Below are 20152 nucleotides of genomic sequence, written 5' to 3' on the forward strand. Positions count from 1 at the left end.
CCTTCTTTCTCCTTTTTCCTTTATATCCTTCCTTCCTCCCTCATCTTTCCTTCCTTCCTTCCCTCATCTTTTCTTCCTTCCTCTCTCTCCCTTTTCTTTCTACCTTTCTTCCTTCCTCTTTTCCCTTATCTCCTTTTTCCTCTTCCTTCCTTCCTTCTTTCTTCCTTCCTCCTCCTCCCTCCCTCCTCCCTCCCTCTTTCCCTTATCTCCTTCCTTCCTCTTTTCCATTCCTCTCCTTTCTTCCTGTCTTCCTCCCTTATCCTTCCTTCCTTCCTTCTTTCCTTCTTTCTCCTTTTCCCTTTATATCCTTCCTTCCTTCCCTCATCTTTCCTTCCTTCCTTCCCTCATCTTTTCTTCCTTCCTCTCTCTCTCCCTTTTCTTTCTACCTTCCTTCCTTCCCCTCTTTTCCCCTTATCTCCTTCCTTCCTTCCTCCCTCCTTCCTCCCTCCTCCCTCCCTCCTTCCTCTTTTCCATTCCTCTCCTTTCTTCTTGTCTTCCTCCCTTATCCTTCCTTCCTTCCTTCTTTCCTTCTTTCTCCTTTTCCCTTTATATCCTTCCTTCCCTCCCTCATCTTTCCTTCCTTCCTTCCCTCATCTTTTCTTCCTTCCTCTCTCTCTCCCTTTTCTTTCTACCTTCCTTCCTTCCCCTATTTTCCCCTTATCTCCTTTTTTCCTCTTCCTTCCTTCCTTTCTTTCTTCCTTCCTCCCTTCCCTCCCTCCCTCCCTCCCTCCCTCTTTTCCATTCCTCTCCTTTCTTCCTGTCTTCCTCCCTTATCCTTCCTTCCTTCCTTCTTTCCTTCTTTCTCCTTTTCCCTTTATATCCTTCCTTCCTTCCCTCCCTCTTCTTTCCTTCCTTCCTTCCCGCTCTCATCCCTTCTTCCTTCCTCTCTCTCTCCCTTTTCTTTCTACCTTTCTTTCTTCCCCTCTTTTTCCCCTTTCTCCTTTTTTCCTCTTCCTGCCTGCCTTCCTTCCTTCCTCCCTCCCTCCTTCCCCCCCTCCCTTCCTCTTTTCCATTCCTCTCCTTTCTTCCTGTCTTCCTCCCTTATCCTTCCTTCCTTCTTTCCTTCTTTCTCCTTTTCCCTTTATATCCTTCCTTCCTTCCCTCCCTCCCTCATCTTTTCTTCCTTCCTCTCTCTCTGCCTTTTCTTTCTACCTTCCTTCCTTCCCCTCTTTTCCCCTTATCTCCTTTTTTCCTCTTCCTTCCTTCCTTCCCTCCTTTCCTCTTTCCTTCCCCTCTTTTCCCTTTATCTCCTTTCTTCCCTCCCTCCCTCCCTCGCTTTTCCCTCTCCCTGCTACCTCCCGTCGTCCTTGGGGTGTCCTTTGCAGAAACTCCCCCAAATCTTTTGCGGGAGAGGGCAGGTGTTGGTGCTTATTCAAAGCCCTGGATTTACCTGTGTATATTTCTGTGTGTGTGTGTGTGAATCTCCATCTGTGCAACTGGGGTGGGGGGGAGAATCGGAGTTAGCCGGATTAAAGGATGCCCTGTCAGTTGCTGTAGATTCCCCCCCCCCGACTCCCCCACCTTTCCATGTTTCCGTAGCAACAGAGAAGGTTTGAACATCTGTCTCCATGGGATTCCCCCCTCCATCCTCCATCCTCCCTGCCTGTCTCCGCTCTAAGGGAACCTTTTTTTGGGATCCACAAAAGGGGAATTGGGATCCTCAATGGGGATTTAGGGGTGGGTAGTGGTTTAGCCGCTGGCTCTTGTGGATATACTGCCCCTGACTGCAGAGGCTCCACCGTTTCTTGAACCACTGGGAGCTGAGATTCCCTGGCCTCACTGGGTGAGTGGGGGGGGAATTCCCCCACCAATTCAGTGATATACGCCTGGTCCTCGACTTACGACCACCATCCAGCCCAACGTTTCTGTCGTTGAGACGTCGGTTAAGTGAGCTTTCCCCCCCCCCCGTTTTACAATCTATCTTCCCGTGGTTGTTAAGTGAATCCCCCGCGGTTGATGCGAATCACCTGCTTGTTAAGTGAATCCGACGTCCCCATGGGCTTGGCTTGCCAGAAGGTCGTAAAAGGGGAACACGTGACCTTGGGGATTAGGCCACGGTCGTAAGTATGAGTCGGTGGCCAAGCGTCTGAATCTTGATCACGTCGGCGGCGGAGATGCCACGGCCACGGTCGTAAGTGTGAAAAACGGTCCCGAGTCATTTCGGTGCGGTTGTCGCTTCGAATGGTCACTAAATGAACGGTCGTAAGCAGACACCGTAACTGGGAATCAATTATTTAAGGCCAGCCAGATTGGCATCAGATTGGCCAGGAAGTGAGCAGCCCAGTGGCAGCCTTCTTCAATCCGGTTTGGCCGGCTGGGAATGATGGGACTTGCAGTCCAACACCCTGGCAGCATGCAACACTTTGCCAAGTGATCCATGCTATCCTTCTGTAACCCCAGGAGCTCTGGGGTGCCCCACGATGCTGCTGGCGCATCTGCCACAGGGCTGGGGGGCAGCCCCCTCCGTAGCCCATCGTCCCCTGCCGCCAGCCACTGACACATGACGCCCCCTCCTCTGCAGCCCAGATGGGGAGGGGCCTGCCTGCAAAATGCTTTTCTAGCTTGGTTAAAGGCAGGAGATCCATAGCTCTGGTTCCCGGACCCCCCCCCCCTTCCAAGAGAACTGACACCTGATCTCTAGGAGATGCTTAAAAAAAAAAAAAGAATCTGCCAAGGATTTGGTTGGAGGGGGGTTCCCCCCCCCCTTCAGCTCTCATTTTTACGCCTTTCCATTCTCCTTCACCTCCATTTTTACGTTTGCAGGCAGGATGGCTGTTAATTCCTGTTAATTCCTGTTGCTGGCCCTGTCTTTGATGTTGGTTGCGTGGATTTTGGCTTTTATAAGGTGGTGGCTTCGGTTCGGTTTAGCTTCCTGATTTATTTTATTTTTTAATTTAATTTAATTTATTTTAATTGAATTGAATTGAATTGAATTGAATTATTTATTATTTCATTTTATTTCATTTCATTATTTCATTTTATTTCATTTTATTTTATTATTTCATTATTTCATTCGTTTTATTTTATTATTTTATTATTTTATTTCATTTCAATATTTTATTTATTTATTTATTTAATTTTATTCATTTAATTTTATTTTTTCATTATTTCATTTTTTATTTTCTTATTTTATTTTGTTTTGTTTTGTTTTATTTTGTTTTGTTTTATTATTTCATTATTTCATTATTTTTATTTTATTTTATTATTTTATTTTATTTCATTGTTTTGTTTCATTTATTTATTTTATTTTATTTTATTTTTTCATTATTTTATTATTTGATTTGATTTTATATTGTTTTATTTTGTTTTGTTTTATTATTTCATTATTTCATTATTTTTATTTTATTTTATTTTATCTCATTTCATTGTTTTATTTCATTTATTTTATTCATTTTATTTTATTTTTTCATTATTTTATTATTTGATTTGATTTTATATTGTTTTATTTTGTTTTGTTTTATTTCATTATTTCATTATTTTTATTTTATTTTATTATTTTATCTCATTTCATTGTTTTATTTCATTTATTTATTTTATTCATTTTATTTTATTTTATTTTTTCATTATTTTATTATATGATTTGATTTTATATTATTTTATTTTGTTTTGTTTTATTTCATTATTTCATTATTTTTATTTTGTTTTATTATTTTATTTTATTTATTTATTTATTTATTTTACTTTATTTTTTTATTATTATCTGAGCTGAAATGCCTCGTTTGCACTTCTGAGCAGAGAAGATTCTCCCAGGCTGAATGAATTTCATTTTTTTTTTTAACCTTCATCCGTGTCTCTCGCTGTGCTTATTTTTAAAAAAAAAAGCATTTTAAAGCTCCTTTCCACTCTTAGCTAAAAGCTTTAGCACAAAGCCATTTTTTTAAAAAAGGCGGGTGGGGGGGGTAGAGTGAATGGAAGACGGTCTTTGTCCTGTGGTTTCCAATGAAAAAGTGCCCCAGGAAAGGAAAAATGATGCAGAGGGCAGAGGAAAACAAGCAGCTTTTGGTACATAAAATCCCCCCCCCCAATTTTGTAATAAGCAACAGACAATTTCAGAATTTAGAATAACAGAGTTGGAAGGGACCTTGGAGGTCTTCTAGTCCAGCCCTCTGCTTAGGCAGGAAACCCTACACCCGGGATGGCGAACCTACGGCACACAGTTGGCACACGGAGCCATATTGGTGGGCACGTGAGCTCAAAAGCAGGCCTTCCAGTCCCACCAGAAGTCAGCAAACTTTCCGGCTTCCGGAAGAGGGTGGGGAAGGCTGTTTTCGCCCTCCCCAGGCTCCTAGAAAGGCTCTGGAGCTTGGGGAGAACGAAAAACGGGCCTTACTGGGCCTACCGTGCCATTGCGTGCCAAAAGCAGGGTGGGGGGATGGGGAGGCGCGAGGCACATAGACTTACGGGTGTGGGCACGCACCCACTTTTGGCACGCGATGGCAAAATGGTTAGCCCTCACTGCCCTACACCACCTTCAGGCAAATGGTTATCCGACATCATCTTCAAAACTTCCAGCGTTGGAGCATCCGCAATTTATGAGATTGAAATAGCTTGTTTGTAGCTCTGGAGGAGAGTTTTTAACACTGCAGATTTGACCACTCCAACTGTCCTCTCACTTCCTTTCCCACGCCACGGCTAAAGCTGGCTTCTGCACACACACACACACCCCGCCCCCACTTCTCGTGTCCTCCTCCACGTGGCTTGCTCCACCCCGTTCCTTTCTCTCTTTTTTTCTTCCTTTCCTTTTGGGTCATTTGAGATCCGCGTCTTTGCTCCTCGCTGCCTGTTTCAGTGGCTCAATTCCCACAGGTCTGAATCTGAGTCCAGATTCAGAAGCTTTCATGCCTAAGGCGGGACTAGAACTTCCAGACACCTGGTGATTGACCCAAAGTCACCCAGATTTTATGCCTAAGATGACACTAGAACTCACCGTCTCCTGGTGTTTGGCTCAAAGTCACCCAGCTGGCTTTCATGCCTAAGGCGGGACTAGAACTCACCGTCTCCTGGTGGTTGACCTAAAGTCACCCAGCTTTTATGCCTAAAATGACACTAGAACTCACCGTCTCCTGGTGTTTGGCTCAAAGTCACCCAGCTGGCTTTCATGCCTAAGGCGGGACTAGAATTTCCAGTCTCCTGGTGATTGGCCAAGTCACCTGGCTGATTTTCATGCCTAAAATGACACTAGAATTCACCTCTCTTGGTGTTGGGCCCACACTCACCCAGCTGGCTTCCATGCCTAAGGCAGAACTAGAATTTGCAGTCTCCGTGTGATTGGCTCAGTCACCCAGCCAATTTTCATCCCTAAGACAGGACTAGAACTTCCAGTCTCCTGGTGATTGACCGAAAGTCACCCAACTTTCATACCTAAGGTGGCACTAGAACTTCCAGTCTCCTGGTGATTGGTCCAAAGTCACCCAGCTTTCATGTCTAAGGCTGGACTAGAATTCCCAGGGTCCTGGGGATTGCTATAGAGCCGTGATAGCGAAACTATAGCACGCATGCCACAGTTGGCACATGGAGCAATATCGGTGGGCACGCAAGTGTTGCCCTAGCTCAACTCAGCTGAGCCTGCGCGCGCCGGCGAACTGATTTTCAGGCCTTCTTGGCTCACCAGAAGTTGGGAAACAGGCTGTTTCCGGCCTCTGGAGGGCCTCCGGGCGGGTGGGGAAGGCCCATTTTTTGCTCTCTGCAGGCTCCAGAGCCTTTCTAGGAGCCTGGGGAGGATGAAAACGGCCTTCCTCTCCCCCTGGAGGCCGGAAACGACCCATTTGCCGTTTCCGGCCTCCGGAGGATCTCGGGGGAGTGGCTTTTCACCCTCCCCAGGCTCCTAGAAAGGCTCTGGGCAAAAAACGGGCTTACTGGGCCCACTGTGCCATCATGTGCCAAAAGCGGAGGGGGGTTTGCGCATGCATGCGCTGGGGGAGTTGAACGCATTGAATTATGAGGGTGGGCATGCATGCGTGCGACCCCCCCCCCCTTCCGCTCCCCCCACTTTTGGCACACGACGGCAAAAGGGTTAGCCATCACTGCTATAGAGTCACCCAACCAGCTTCCATGCTTAAGGCAGGACTAGAACTTCCAGTCTGGGGAATGGCCCAAAGTCACCCAGCTGGTTTTTATGCCTAAGAGAGGAATCTAGAACTTCCATCTCCCGGTTTCAAGCCTGGTGCTCTCAAATTTATATTAAAGACAGATCTGTGTTGGGACGATGAGCTTGCCATTAGTGGTATTGTCCCCAGGTCACGTGATCACCATTTATTTGCCACCACCCCATCTATCTTCCGAGAAACCGAGTCCATGGAGGAAGCCAGATTTGCTTAATGACCGCATGATTCACTTAACAACTGCAGTGATTTGCTTAACAACGGTGGCAAAAAAGGTCATAAAACGGGGCAAAACTCACTCCCTGACCTGCTTAGCCACCGAAATTTGGGGTTCAATTATGGTTGTAAGTCAAGGACTACCTGTACAAGACTTCCTGCTAGCTACACCTCTTTGTGGTTGCAAGTAGGTGTAGCTCCTACCTAACCTACCATGATAAAAACAACAAATCGGTTTACCGGTAGTTGTCGACTTACAGCCATTTGTTTAGCAATCTTTCAAAATTATTATAGTGTTGAAAAAGGTAACTTAGGACTGGTCCTCGAAAATACGACCATGATAGCAACTTTGTGATCACGACTCCAGTTCCTGGAACCTAACTCAGGGAGTTGAAACCCACCTTTCTTAAAGCAAGCTGGCTGGGGAATTCTGGGAGCGGAAGTCCTCCCCTCTTAAAGCAGGCTGGCTGGGGGATTCTGGGAGTGGAAGTCCTCCCCTCTTAAAGCAGGCTGGCTGGGGGATTCTGGGAGTGGAAGTCCACCCTTTTAAAGCATCCTGGTTGGGGAATTCTGGGAGCAGAAGTCCATCCCTCTTAAAGCATGCTGGCTGGGGGATTCTGGGAGTGGAAGTCCACCCCTTTTAAAGCATGCTGGCTGGGGGATTCTGGGAGTGGAAGTCCTCCCCACTTAAAGCAGGCTGGCTGGGGGATTCTGGGAGTGGAAGTCCTCCCCTCTTAAAGCAGGCTGGCTGGGGATTCTGGGAGTGGAAGTCCTCCCCTCTTAAAGCAGGCTGGCTGGGGGATTCTGGGAGTTGAAGTCCTCCCCTCTTAAAGCAGGCTGGCTGGGGATTCTGGGGTGGAAGTCCTCCTCTTAAAGCAGGCTGGCTGGGGATTCTGGGGTGGAAGTCCTCCTCTTAAAGCAGGCTGGCTGGGGAATTCTGGGAGTGGAAGTCCTCCTCTTAAAGCAGGCTGGCTGGGGATTCTGGGGTGGAAGTCCTCCTCTTAAAGCAGGCTGGCTGGGGATTCTGGGGTGGAAGTCCTCCTCTTAAAGCAGGCTGGCTGGGGATTCTGGGGTGGAAGTCCTCCTCTTAAAGCAGGCTGGCTGGGGATTCTGGGGTGAAGTCCTCCCCTCTTAAAGCAGGCTGGCTGGGGAATTCTGGGAGTGGAAGCCCACCCCTCTTAAAGCAGGCTGGCTGGGGGATTCTGGGAGTGGAAGTCCTCCCCTCTTAAAGCAGGCTGGCTGGGGGATTCTGGGAGTGGAAGTCCTCCCCTCTTAAAGCATGGCTGGCTGGGGAATTCTGGGAGTGGAAGTCCTCCCCTCTTAAAGCAGGCTGGCTGGGGGATTCTGGGAGTGGGAGTCCATCCACTTAAATTTACTGAGGTTGAAAAACGCGGCTTTAGCTGCTTCTTCTCTGCTGGACCTTCTTTAACTGACGAAAACATGTCAGCTGTTCCATGGTGACGTGTCGGCTACCCAAGTCTGCATGCCAGGTGTCCACCCACATGTGCTGCAAAGAATTCTAGAAAGGGCTGCTGTTTGTCTGTGTGTGTGTGTGAGAGAGAGAGAGAGAGAGAGAAAGATGGAGAGAACGAATGCCTCCTAGTTCTCCACTGCTTACTGAGTTGTGGAAGTCCTGGGACATTATTATTATTATTATTTGCCACCTGGCACTTAAGCCACATCAGGAAGTTTGGAGCTGAACAGGGAACAGAATCCCGGAGAGACAGGCAGGCTTAACTCCTTCCTGACGTGCAAAAAAAAAAGGGGGGGGAGTGTTTTTGCACATGGGCACGCTCGGAAATGGTTGCAGTTGTTTTGAGTGCGGTTTGGAGGAGAGGAAATGTGCCAAGATGAGCTTGGTGCAAGAGGGCCCGTCTTCACACTGAGCAATATTTCATAGGTCTGTTTAGACTTTTTGTGTGTGGGGTGGGGGGGAAGGGCATAGAGGGAGTCCTCGACTTACGACCGTTCTTTTAGGGACCGTCCAACGTTACGACGGCACTGAAAGAAAGTGACTTAATGACGGTTTTTCACACTTACGACCATCGCAGCATCCCCAAGATCGTGCGATCGAAATTCAGACGCTTGGCAAGTGTGGCTCACGTTCGTAGAAATTGGGGCAGAGGAATATAGTGCATGAATTCTGTTTTACGTTGGCTGTGAACCGCCCTGAGTCCTTCGGGAGAAGGGGCGGTATAAAAATTTAATAAATGAAATGAAATCTATAAACAAAACTCTAACCTTCGTCGCTTGGCTGAGATGGGACGGCTGTGGACATTGAGCAAATAAAATGTCAATTTATAAAAGCCCCAACAACTTTTCCATAAGTTCTGTGTTCTCCAACACTGGACAACCGTTTGTCTCCATATCTAGGGTTTCCTGCCTGTGCAGGAGGTTGGACTAGAAGACCTCTAAGGTCCCTTCCAGCTCTGTTATTCTAGGATTCAGGAAGGATAATTGAGGGAGGGAGGGAGGGAGGGAGGGAGGAAGGAAGGAAGGAAGGAAGGAAGGAAGGAAGGAAGGAAGGAAGGAAGGAAGGAAGGAAGAAAGAAAAAGGAAGATGAGAAAGGGAAAGGGCAGGGATAATGATGAGAAAGGGAAAAGAGAAGGAAGGAAGGAGGAAGGAAGAATAGGGGAAGGAAGGAGGTTGGGAGGAGGAAAAGGGAGAGAGGAAGAAAGAACATGAAGGAAGGAAGGAAGGAAGGAAGGAAGGAAGGAAGGAAGGAAGGAAAGAAAAGAAGGAAGAGAGGGAGGGATGGTGGAAGAGGGAGGGAGGAAGAAAGAATAGTGGGAGGAAGGAAGGAAGGAAGGAAAAGGAAGATGAGAAAGGGAAAGGTGAGGGAGATGATGAGAAAGGGAAAAGAGAAGGAAGGAAGGAGGAAGGAAGAATAGGGAAGGAAAGAAGGAACGAGGTTGGGAGGAGGAATTGGGAGGGAGGAAGAAAGAATAGGAAGGAAGGAAGGAAAGGAAGGCAGATGAGAAAGGAAAAGGGGAGGGAAGAGGATGAGAAAGGGAAAAAAGAAGGAAGGAAGAATAGGGGAAGGAAGGAAGGAGGTTGGGAGGAGGAAGAGGGAGGGAGGAAGAAAGAATAGGAAGGAAGGAAAGAAGGAAAGAAAAGAAGGAAGGAATGGAGGGATGGTGGAGGAGGGAGGGAGGGAGGAAGGAAGAAAGGAAGGAAAGGCGGAGGAGGGGGGGTAGGGAGTTAAAATCCACTCATCTGAAAGATTGCTGACGGGAATTCTGGGAGTTGAAGTCCACCCATCTTCCAACCACCAAAGTTAGACGTCTCCAAACCCATTAACGGCTCTTCTCTTTCCTTCTCTTTTCCCACCCCACGTCTCTCTTTCGCAGGGCGAGGCTTCTTCCCGCCGCACAATGAAGGGGGCAGCCAGATCATGGGGAGTAGCGGCCAAACCGGGGAGCCACGTCACCGACCGAGGAGGAAAACCAGCGCCTGCCGCCACGGGCGGGATGAGACCCTCCAAATCTTCTACCTCGCTGGCGTTCGACTCGCGGCTGAGCAAGGTTCGGGCTCAGAAGGGGAGAGGGCGGGGGGCTTCCAAATGGGGGGTGGGGTGAAAAATCTCAGCGTGGGGCTGTCGTGTGCAAGAATTGCGCCCTCCAGATGTGTACAAGTGGTCCTCGATTTACGACCACAACGGAGCCCAAGATTTCCATTGCTAAGCGAAATTGTTGTTAAGTGAGTTCTGGTCCCCTTTTTACGGCCTTTCTTGCCACGGGTTTTGTGTGCTTTTTTCACCCTCCCCAGGCTCCTAGAAAGGCTTTGGAGGCTGAGGAGGGCGAAAAATGGGCCTACAGGGCCCACCAGGCCATTGTGTGCCAAAAGCAGGGGGGGGGTCACACACGCATGAGTAAGGGGGTGGGCGCATTGAATTATGGGTGACTCCCCCCCCCCCCGCGCTCCCCCCACTTTTGGTACGCGACGGCAAAAAGTTTAGCCATCACTGTCCTAAGCCTTCTGGAGGCAGCTTCCCCAAAGATACCTGCAGAAATGCGTTGTTAATTTCAGACCTATTACGGTATAGCTCCAGCTTTCTTGCACGGATGTTTTATGTCTGTGGGAACCGGTAGCGGAAATTTTCAGTAGCTTTGTCGTCTCTCACTCCCACTCCGACGAACGAGTCAAAGAAGTCCGTAACAAACTTGGCAACAAAGCCCCTGCAGCTTACCAAGTCCCTTCGAGGTTTATCAGGGCAGGCAGGAGTCCAAGTTGTGACTTCAGCGATAGAGTCCGATATCAGCAAACTCGATAAGACTTTGCTTGACTCAAGGTTGGAATACCAAAAGCAGGTCCTTTATATAGGCTGTGGGGTGTGGCTCCATGACTCAGCATTTATCCAGGCCTGCCCCACCCCTCCTTCTGCTGGCGTCGCCTCTCAGATCTTCGGAAGCGAGGGTCCACCCACGGTAAATTGTCTTCAGCTGGATCTGCTGTCAGGGAAAGGGAGGGGTCAGAGGGAGTAGGGCTGAGTAATCCCACCACCTGGCTGGCTTCCTGCTCTGAAGCCTGAGCCAAAAGGAACACACGCTGTATGAGTGAGGTTTCTTGGGCTACTCCTTTCACTCCTTGAATCCTCTCCGGGCATGGGGCCAGGGCCGGGGGCTGGAGTCATGACAGGCCGTTCATCTTCATTATCAGACTCGGAGTCTGATAAAAGGCCCGGTTGGAGACGGGAGGGGCCCGGCTGAGGAGAGGAGGGAGGACGAGTCACAACAAGTTTGAAGAACCGGCAAATGCCACCTCTGGCTGGCCCCAGGAGTGGGGAGGGAATGGAGATTTTGCAGTATCCTTCCCCTGCCACGCCTACCAAGCCACAGCCACAGAACCGGTAGTAAAAAAAAAATGGATTTCCCCACTGCATCCGGGTCATGGTATGGAGGACTGAGAATCTCTATAGATTTATAGAACATAATAGTTTAACACAGGGGTGAAATCCAAATTTTTTTTATTACCGGTTCTGTGGGCGTGGCTTGGTGGGCGTGGCAGGGGGAAGGATACTGCAAAATCCCCATTCCCTCCCCACTCCAGGGGGAAGGATATTGCAAAATCTCCATTCCCACCCGACTCTGGGACCAGCCCGAGGTGGTATTTGCCGGTTCTCCAAACTCCTTAAAATTTCGGCTACCGGTTCTCCAGAACCTGCTGGATTTCGCTCCTGGTTTAACACTGTTTGGGGCGCCCAGCGATGTTTGTAAGGAAGTAGAAAACGCAGCAGTTTTGTAATGGACGGACCAGAGAAAGGAAAGGGGACCACACCGGGAAGCAGATTTATGCTGGAGATGCAGCGGGAACTCTGCAGAACTTTGCGGAAAATGTCCAGTTTGCTGTCTTCTGAAATGTAGCTCAGAGATGGGGAGGGGCTGTGCATATATTTTACAAGAAGAGTTCTCCATTCCTCTGTAAACAACAAAATACCTTATCCCACCAGACTTGAAATCCTGGGCTTGGAAAACTTGGAACTCCGTCGCCTTCGACAAGACCTCAGTTTAACTCACAGAATCATCTACTGTAATGTCCTTCCTGTCAAAGACTACTTCAGCTTTAATTGCAATAATACAAGAGCAACCAATAGATTTAAACTTAATGTCAACCGCTTTAATCTAGATTGCAGAAAATATGACTTCTGTAACAGAATCATCAGTGCTTGGAACACTTTACCTGACTCTGTGGTCTCTTCCCATAATCCCAAAAGCTTTAACCAAAAACTTTCTACTATTGACCTCACCCCATTCCTAAGAGGACCATAAGGGGCGTGCATAAGCGCACAAACGTGCCTACCGTTCCTGTCCTATTGTTTTTCTTTTCTTCTTCATATATATATATATGTTTTCTGAGGTTTTCATGGGTGTTTGTATGTAGGTCTTTGGTTATTCAGGTTTTCTCCCGCGTAAAATTGGAAGTGTCTTGGCGACGTTTCGACGAACTCTCATTCGTCATCTTCAGGCTTCAGCTTCGTGCTTCTGGGAGCAATTCGTGCCTCCCAGAAGCACGAAGCTGAAGCCTGAAGATGACGAATGAAACTTTGTCGAAACGTCGCCAAGACACTTCCAATTTTACGCGGGAGAAAACCCAAATAACCAAAGACCTACATATATATATATTCTTATACCTTTATATACTATATAACCTTTCTGTAGGATAGTTACATATATTGTTGTGACAAAATAAATAAATAAATAAATATGGGCAAGATTTTGAGCCCACCCCATGAGCAGTCCTGGGTTCGGGGGGCCGGCCTGCTTCTTGGGTGGGTTGTAGCCCAGGGTCAAGGAGCCTATAAATTACACTACTACTAGTACCTCTTTCTCCTCCTCCTTTTCTTCTTCTCCATTTTTCTTCCTTCTCTTCCTCTTTACATCAATCTTTTCCTTCCGTCCTGTCTTGCTCCTCCTCTTTCTTCTTCTTCCTCCCTTCCTCCTTTTTCTTGCCCTTTTCTTCCTTTTCTTCTACTTCTCCCTTCCTTCCTTCCTTCCTCCCTCCACCTCCTTTTCTTCTTCTTCTTCATATATATATATATGTTTTCTGAGGTTTTCATGGGTGTTTGTATGTAGGTCTTTGGTTATTCAGGTTTCTCCAGCGTAAAATTGGAGTGTCTTGGCGACGTTTGACGAACTCTCATTCGTCATCTTCAGGCTTCAGCTTCGTGCTTCTGGGAGCACGTGCCTCCCAGAAGCACGGCTGAAGCCTGAAGATGACGAATGAAACTTTGTCGAAACGTCGCCAAGACACTTCCAATTTTACGCGGGAGAAAACCCAAATAACCAAAGACCTACATATATATATATTCTTATACCTTTATATACTATATAACCTTTCTGTAGGATAGTTACATATATTGTTGTGACAAAATAAATAAATAAATAAATATGGGCAAGATTTTGAGCCCACCCCATGAGCAGTCCTGGGTCCGGGGGGCCGGCCTGCTTCTTGGGTGGGTTGTAGCCCAGGGTCAAGGAGCCTATAAATTACACTACTACTAGTACCTCTTCTCCTCCTCCTTTCTTCTTCTCCATTTTTCTTCCTTCTCTTCCTCTTTACATCAATCTTTTCCTTCCGTCCTGTCTTGCTCCTCCTCTTTCTTCTTCTTCTTCCTCCTTCCTCCTTTTTCTTGCCCTTTTCTTCCTTTTCTTCTACTTCTCCTTCCTTCCTTCCTTCCTCCCTCCACCTCCTTTTCTTCTTCTTCTTCATATATATATATATGTTTTCTGAGGTTTTCATGGGTGTTTGTATGTAGGTCTTTGGTTATTCAGGTTTCTCCAGCGTAAAATTGGAAGTGTCTTGGCGACGTTTGACGAACTCTCATTCGTCATCTTCAGGCTTCAGCTTCGTGCTTCTGGGAGCAATTCGTGCCTCCCAGAAGCACGAAGCTGAAGCCTGAAGATGACGAATGAAACTTTGTCGAAACGTCGCCAAGACACTTCCAATTTTACGCGGGAGAAAACCCAAATAACCAAAGACCTACATATATATATATACTTATACCTTTATATACTATATAACCTTTCTGTAGGATAGTTACATATATTGTTGTGACAAAATAAATAAATAAATAAATATGGGCAAGATTTTGAGCCCACCCCATGAGCAGTCCTGGGTTCGGGGGGCCGGCCTGCTTCTTGGGTGGGTTGTAGCCCAGGGTCAAGGAGCCTATAAATTACACTACTACTAGTACCTCTTTCTCCTCCTCCTTTTCTTCTTCTCCATTTTTCTTCCTTCTCTTCCTCTTTACATCAATCTTTTCCTTCCGTCCTGTCTTGCTCCTCCTCTTTCTTCTTCTTCTTCCTCCCTTCCTCCTTTTTTCTTGCCCCTTTTTCTTCCTTTTCTTCTACTTCTCCCTTCCTTCCTTCCTTCCCTCCCTCCACCTCCTTTTCTTTCTTCCTTCTCTTCCTCTGTCTCAATCTTTTTCTTCCTTTCCTCCTCCTTTCTTCTTCTCTTCCTCCGCCTCCCTTTTCTCTTCTTCTTCTCCTTCTCCTCCTTTCTTTTTCTCCCTTTTTCTTCCTTCTCTTCCTCTTCTCCCTTTTCTTTCCTTCCGTCCCTGCACCTCTTTCTTTTCTTTCTTCTTATCGTCCTCTTTTCCTTTTCTCCTCCTCCTCTTTACCTCAATCTTTTCCTCCCTTCTTTCCCTTCCTTCCTTCCTCCTTCTCCTCTTTTCTTCTTCTTCTCCTCCTCCTCTTCCTCCTCCTTTCTTCTTCTCTGCTTCCTTCTATTCCTCTTCTCCTCCAACTTTTTCTTCTTTCCTTCCCTCCCTCCACCTCTCCACCTCCTCCTCCTTTCTCATCTTCCTCTTTTCCTTCCTTCCTTCCTTTCCTTCCTTCCTTCCTCCCTCCCTCCTTCTCCTTTCCTATCTTCCTCTTCTCCATCTTTTCCTTCCTTCCTTCCTTCCTTCCTTCCTTCCTTCCTTCCTTCCTTCCTTCCTTCCTTCCTCCTCCTCGTTTCTTATCTTCCTCTTCTCCATCTTTTCCTTCCTTCCCTCCCTCCACCTCCTCCTCCTTTCCTATCTTCCTCTTCTCCATCTTTTCCTTCCTTCCTTCCTTCCTCCTCCTCCTAGTTTCTTATCTTCCTCTTCTCCATCTTTTCCTTCCTTCCTTCCTTCCTCCTCTTCGTTTCTTATCTTCCTCTTCTCCATCTTTTCTTTCCTTCCTTCCTTCCTTCCTTCCTCCTCCTCCTCATTTCTTATCTTCCTCTTCTCCATCTTTTCCTTCCTTCCTTCCTTCCTTCCTCCTCCTCCTCATTTCTTATCTTCCTCTTCTCCATCTTTTCCTTCCTTCCTTCCTTCCTTCCTCCTCCTCCTCATTTCTTATCTTCCTCTTCTCCATCTTTTCCTTCCTTCCTTCCTTCCTTCCTTCCTTCCTCCTCCTCCTCATTTCTTATCTTCCTCTTCTCCATCTTTTCCTTCCTTCCTTCCTTCCTCCTCCTCCTCCATCTCCTGTGGGAAGTTTTGGGCCAGCACCTTTGTCCAAATGGATTTGGGGGGGGGGAGTGTCTGCTGTCCTTGGACTAGGCAGTAAAAGAAAGGGCGGCCGGTATCCCCCACCCTCTGGGTCCTCGCAAGGCCTCTAACCTTCTCCTCTCCTGCAGCTGAAGAGAGCCAGCAGTGAAGACATGCTGGCCAAGCCGGGACTTGTCACCCCCTCGGGAGGCTCCAGGCTGAAGAAGACCATCACCACGGGGGCCATCTCGGAGCTGGCCGAGAATCGCCTGAGACCCTGCCCAGGTAAGGGAACTCCACAACTCATAGAAGAGCATATATATATATATACATATATATTTACACCAGGGTTGAATTGATAGGTCTTTGATGTTCTCCGAGCTTGGTGGTTCTCTTGTAGACGTCTCACGTCCCAACTAGAGAGCATCATCAGGATTAGAAGAGCGTCTGTGATTTTCTGAGACGGGGAGTGGGAGGAGGAGGAAGAGGAGGACGATTGTGGGGTTCTGAGCTTTGGTGGTTTTCTTGCAGGCGTTTCATGACCCAACTAGGTAACATCATCAGTGTTAGAAGGGAGGAAGGAAGGAAAGGAAGGAAGGAAGGGAGGAAGGAAAGGAAGGAAGGAAGGGAAGGAAGGAAGGAAAGGAAGGAAGGGAAGGAAGGGAGGAAGGAAGGAAGGAAGGAAAGGAAGGGAGGGAAGGAAGGAAGGGATGGAAGGAAGGAAGGAAAGAAGGGAAGGAAGGAAGGGAGGAAGGAAGGGAGGAAGGAAAGGAAGGAAGGAAAGGAAGGAAAGGAAGGGAGGAAGGAAGGAAGGGAAGGAAGGAAGGAAGGAAGAGAGGAAGGAAGGAAGGAAGGAAGGAAGGAAGGAAGGAAGGAAGGAAGGAAGGAAGGAAGGAAGGAAGGATGACTGACTGTGGGGTCGTTGGTGCTTTCTGAGCTTGGTGATTTTCTTGCAGACGTTTCATGACCCAACTAGGTAACATCAGCAGTGCTACTGTAAGAAGGGAGTGGGGCAGTGGTGAAATGTAAAATTTGTTACTATCGGTTCTGTGGGTGTGGCTTCGTGGGGGGTGTAATGTGACTGGGTGGGCGTGGCCAACTTTTTTTTTTTTACTTTTAAAAGCATTTTTTTACAACCTCTTCGGCTGAAGAGGTTGTAGAAAAATGCTTTTAAAAGGCTCTGACGATCCCAGCTGAGCCATGCGATCATCAGAGGCTTTTTTTTTACTTTTAAAAACATTTTTTCAGCTGAGGAAAAAATGCTTTTAAAAGTAAAAAAAAACCCAAAAAAACCTTTGATGATTGTGCGGCTCAGCTAGGCATGGGGAGGCCAGGGATTTTTGCTACCGGTTCTCTGAACCACCCGCCACCATCGCTACCGGATCGGGTGACCCAGTCTGAACCGGGAGCATTTCACCCCTTGAGTGGGTGGTGTTTGTGGAGTAAAGGAGGAGGAAGAGGAGGAGGAGGACTGGGGGGGGGGGTCCTTGGTGCTCTCTGAGCTCGGGTATTTTCTTGCAGACGTTTCATGACCCAACTAGGTAACGTCATCAGTGTTAGAAGGGAGGGGGGGTTTGTGGAGAGGAGGGGGGGAGGAGGAGGAGGAGGGGGAAGATGGAAGGGGCTTGGATTTAGTACTCTATGAGCTTGATGGTTTTCTTGGCTTGTAAAAGAACTGTAGCAGCTTCTTGGATAATTTATGTTAAAAAGAGGCAAATTCAAGGTGCTGGGAATTATAGTTTTGAATGTAAAAGATAGCAAACGTTTTTAAAATAGAATTTTTTTTATTGGCCAAGTGTGATTGGACACACAAGGCATTTGTCTTGGTGCATCTGCTCTCAGTGTACATAAAAGAATAGATACCTTCATCAAGGTACAACAATTACAACACAATTGATGGTCAATATATCAATATAAATCATAAGGATTGCCAGCAACAAGTTATAGTCATACAGTCATAAGTGGAAAGAGATTGGCGATGGGAACTATGAGAAGATTAATAGTAGTGCAGACTTAGTGAATAGTTTGACAGTGTTGAGGGAATTATTTGTTTAGCAGAGTGATGGCCTTCAGGGGAAAAAACTGTTCTTGTGTCTAGTTGTTCTGGTGTGCAGTGCTCTATAGCGTCGTTTTGAGGGTAGGAGTTGAAACAGTTTATGTCCAGGATGTGAGGGGTCTGTAAATATTTTCACGGCCCTCTTCTTGATTCGTGCAGTATACAGGTCCTCAATGGAAGGCAGGTTGGTAGCAACTGTTTTTTCTGCAGTTCTAATTAATATTAATACTTAATATCATTAAGTCATAGGCTACAAAAGAGAAGAGAAGAATAGAATAGACTAGAATAGCAATTAGAATAGAATAGAATAGAATAGAATAGAGTAGAGTAGAATAGAATAGAATAGAATAGAATAGAATAGAATAGAATAGAATAGAATAGAATAGAATTTTTTTTTTGCCAAGTGTGATTGGACACACAAGGAATTTGTCTTGGTGCATCTGCTCTCGGTGTACATAAAAGAAAAGATCCGTTCAGAATAGAATAGAACAGAATATAGATTACAGAACAGAACAGGAGGATAGGATAGGATAGGAAAAGAGGAGAGGAGAGAATAGAATAGAATAGAATAGAATAGAATAGAATAGAATAGAATTTTTTTATGGGCCAAGTGTGATTGGACACACAAGGCATTTGTCTTGGTGCATAGGCTTTCGGAAAGAAAGAAAATGTTTTTATCGATTCTTTTAACGTGGAGGGAAAAACCAAGTTCCAACAGGCTAAATCCGTATTTCTCGACCTCATCAAATTAAGACTTCAACTCCCAGAATTCCCCAGCCAGTCATGTTGCAAGATTCTGATGGGCAGGCGCCACCTCCTGGTCACGGGATCAAATTTCGGCTGCTTGGCAACATGGCTGTAAGGATGGCCATTTGCATCGCCCTGTGGTCACGTGACCGCGTTCAGGACGGTTTGCCCAAAACCGTCACGTACTCCCGGTTTTCGGCAAAACCACACCCTTAGCGAACCACTGGCTTGCTTAACGACCTCAGTGTTCGCTTAACGACTGCAGTGTTCGCTTTTACGATCAGCACATTCGCTTGACGGCCACTGCAAAGGAACGGTCGTAAAATAGGGTGGATCCATTTTACGACCGACGCAACATATAACTTTAATGGGTGGGCTTCGTTGCGGTAATAATTATTTTGTTGGAATAATATCAATTTATTCAAAATCAATCGTTTTGAATTATTAATATTATTTAATTATTAAGTTAATCATTATTAATTTTCTCTGGGCCTTTAAGCAGGCAGAATGCTCCTTCTTTTTTTTCTTTTTTCTTTTATTTATTATTTGCATTTATATCCCGCCCTTCTCCGAAGACTCAGGGCGGCTTACACTGTGTCAAGCAATAGTCTTCATCCATTTGTATATTATATACAAAGTCAACTTTTATTGTCCCCAACAATCTGGGTCCTCATTTTACCTACCTTATAAAGGATGGAAGGCTGAGTCAATCTTGGGCCTGGTGGGACTTGAACCTGCAGTAATTGCAAGCAGCTGCTGTTAATAACAGACTGTCTTAGCAGTCTGAGCCACCAGAGGCCCTCTTTATTGGCCAGTGATTAAAAACCCTGGCATTCAGTGACTCACATCTCTAATAACTCATAAATTTCCAGGAATAAGTTATGTTCTCAAAGTCTGGCAGCGAAGGTTCAAAAATCCCTTTCCTCAAATATGGAAAATCGGTCATATTTGAGTTGATTCTCTCTCTTTTGGGCAGGCTTCACTTGAACCCACGCATACAGGGAATCCTCGACTTACAACCGTTCGTTTAGTGACCGTCTGAATTTAGAGCGGGACAGAAAAACTTACAACCGTTTTTCACACTTACGACCGTTGCCGTTGTAACTTTGTAACTCAACAAACTGTTGTTGAGTCGAGAACTATCCTTACAGGTAGTCCCCAACTTAGAACAGTTCACTTAGTGACGGTTCAAAGTTACAAGTCCCTGAAAAAAAGTGAGTTACGACGATTTTTCACAGTTACAATCCTTACCGCATTCCCCCAGGGTCCCGTGATCAAAATTCAGACACTGGACAACGGACTCATATTTATGACGGTTGCAGCGAGTCCCGGGGGGTGACACGGTCCCCTTTTGCGACCTTCTGACGAACAAAGTACGCAGGGGAAGCCTGGTTCACTTAACAACCGGGTTACTCGTTTAACAACCGCAAGTGATTCACTTAACAAATGAGGTGAGAAAAATGGGGCAAAACTCACTTAACTGTCTCGCTTAGCAATAATAGCAGTTTTGGGCTCGATTGCGGTCGTAAATCGAGGACTACCTGCACAAGTGTTGAGGATCAGAGGTGGGTGGGTGGGATAAATCAATCTCTCACCCACCTCTAAGAGCAGGGGTGGGCAATTAATTTTTATCAGGGGCCGCATGAGAAGCCTGAATTGTGTCAGAGGGCCACCAACTTTCTTTCATTGTAAAATACTTAAATTAAATATTTTGAATAGCTGGTACTGATAATCAGAAGAATAAAGCACTCTGTAAATATGTATATTAGGTTATGTGAAACTGTGGTCTATTGGTTAAATAAGAAAAACAATTATTGAACCAGTGCAATTTATTTTTTATGGTGTTTATGATTGGCCTCACGCGGGCCGGACAGGGACGTACAAAGGGCCGAATGTGGCCCGCGGGCCTTAATTTGCCCAGGTCTGTCTAAGAGGAAGGCTTGGGTCAAATTTTCCCCCTTGCTGTGGTGGGGACCGTCCTCATTTTTAAAATAAGGCAGGCCTTGCACAAAGCGGTGGCCTTAGAGGTGGAGCTCTTGCCTTACAATCAGGAGGTTGTGAGTTCGATCCTAGGTAGAGGC

General features: G+C 46.5%; 1 protein-coding gene across 3 annotated transcripts in view; it reads left to right on the plus strand.

Moving 5' to 3' along the window:
• SPECC1 (sperm antigen with calponin homology and coiled-coil domains 1) overlaps positions 1-20152 on the plus strand; it is a 162040-nt gene that overhangs the window by 1448 nt on the left and 140440 nt on the right. For all 3 annotated transcript variants that reach the window (XR_009152810.1, XM_058163997.1, XM_058163994.1), the window contains exons 2-3: positions 9669-9842; positions 15418-15553. Coding sequence is in view for 2 of the 3 variants with exons in the window: in XM_058163997.1 (XP_058019980.1) it covers positions 9669-9842; positions 15418-15553 (310 nt within the window). In the remaining variant the exon portion in view is untranslated. The remainder of the gene's footprint in view (positions 1-9668; positions 9843-15417; positions 15554-20152) is intronic.

Source organism: Ahaetulla prasina, chromosome 1 (genome assembly GCF_028640845.1).
Source record: "Ahaetulla prasina isolate Xishuangbanna chromosome 1, ASM2864084v1, whole genome shotgun sequence".
NCBI classification, from domain to species: Eukaryota; Metazoa; Chordata; class Lepidosauria; order Squamata; family Colubridae; genus Ahaetulla; species Ahaetulla prasina.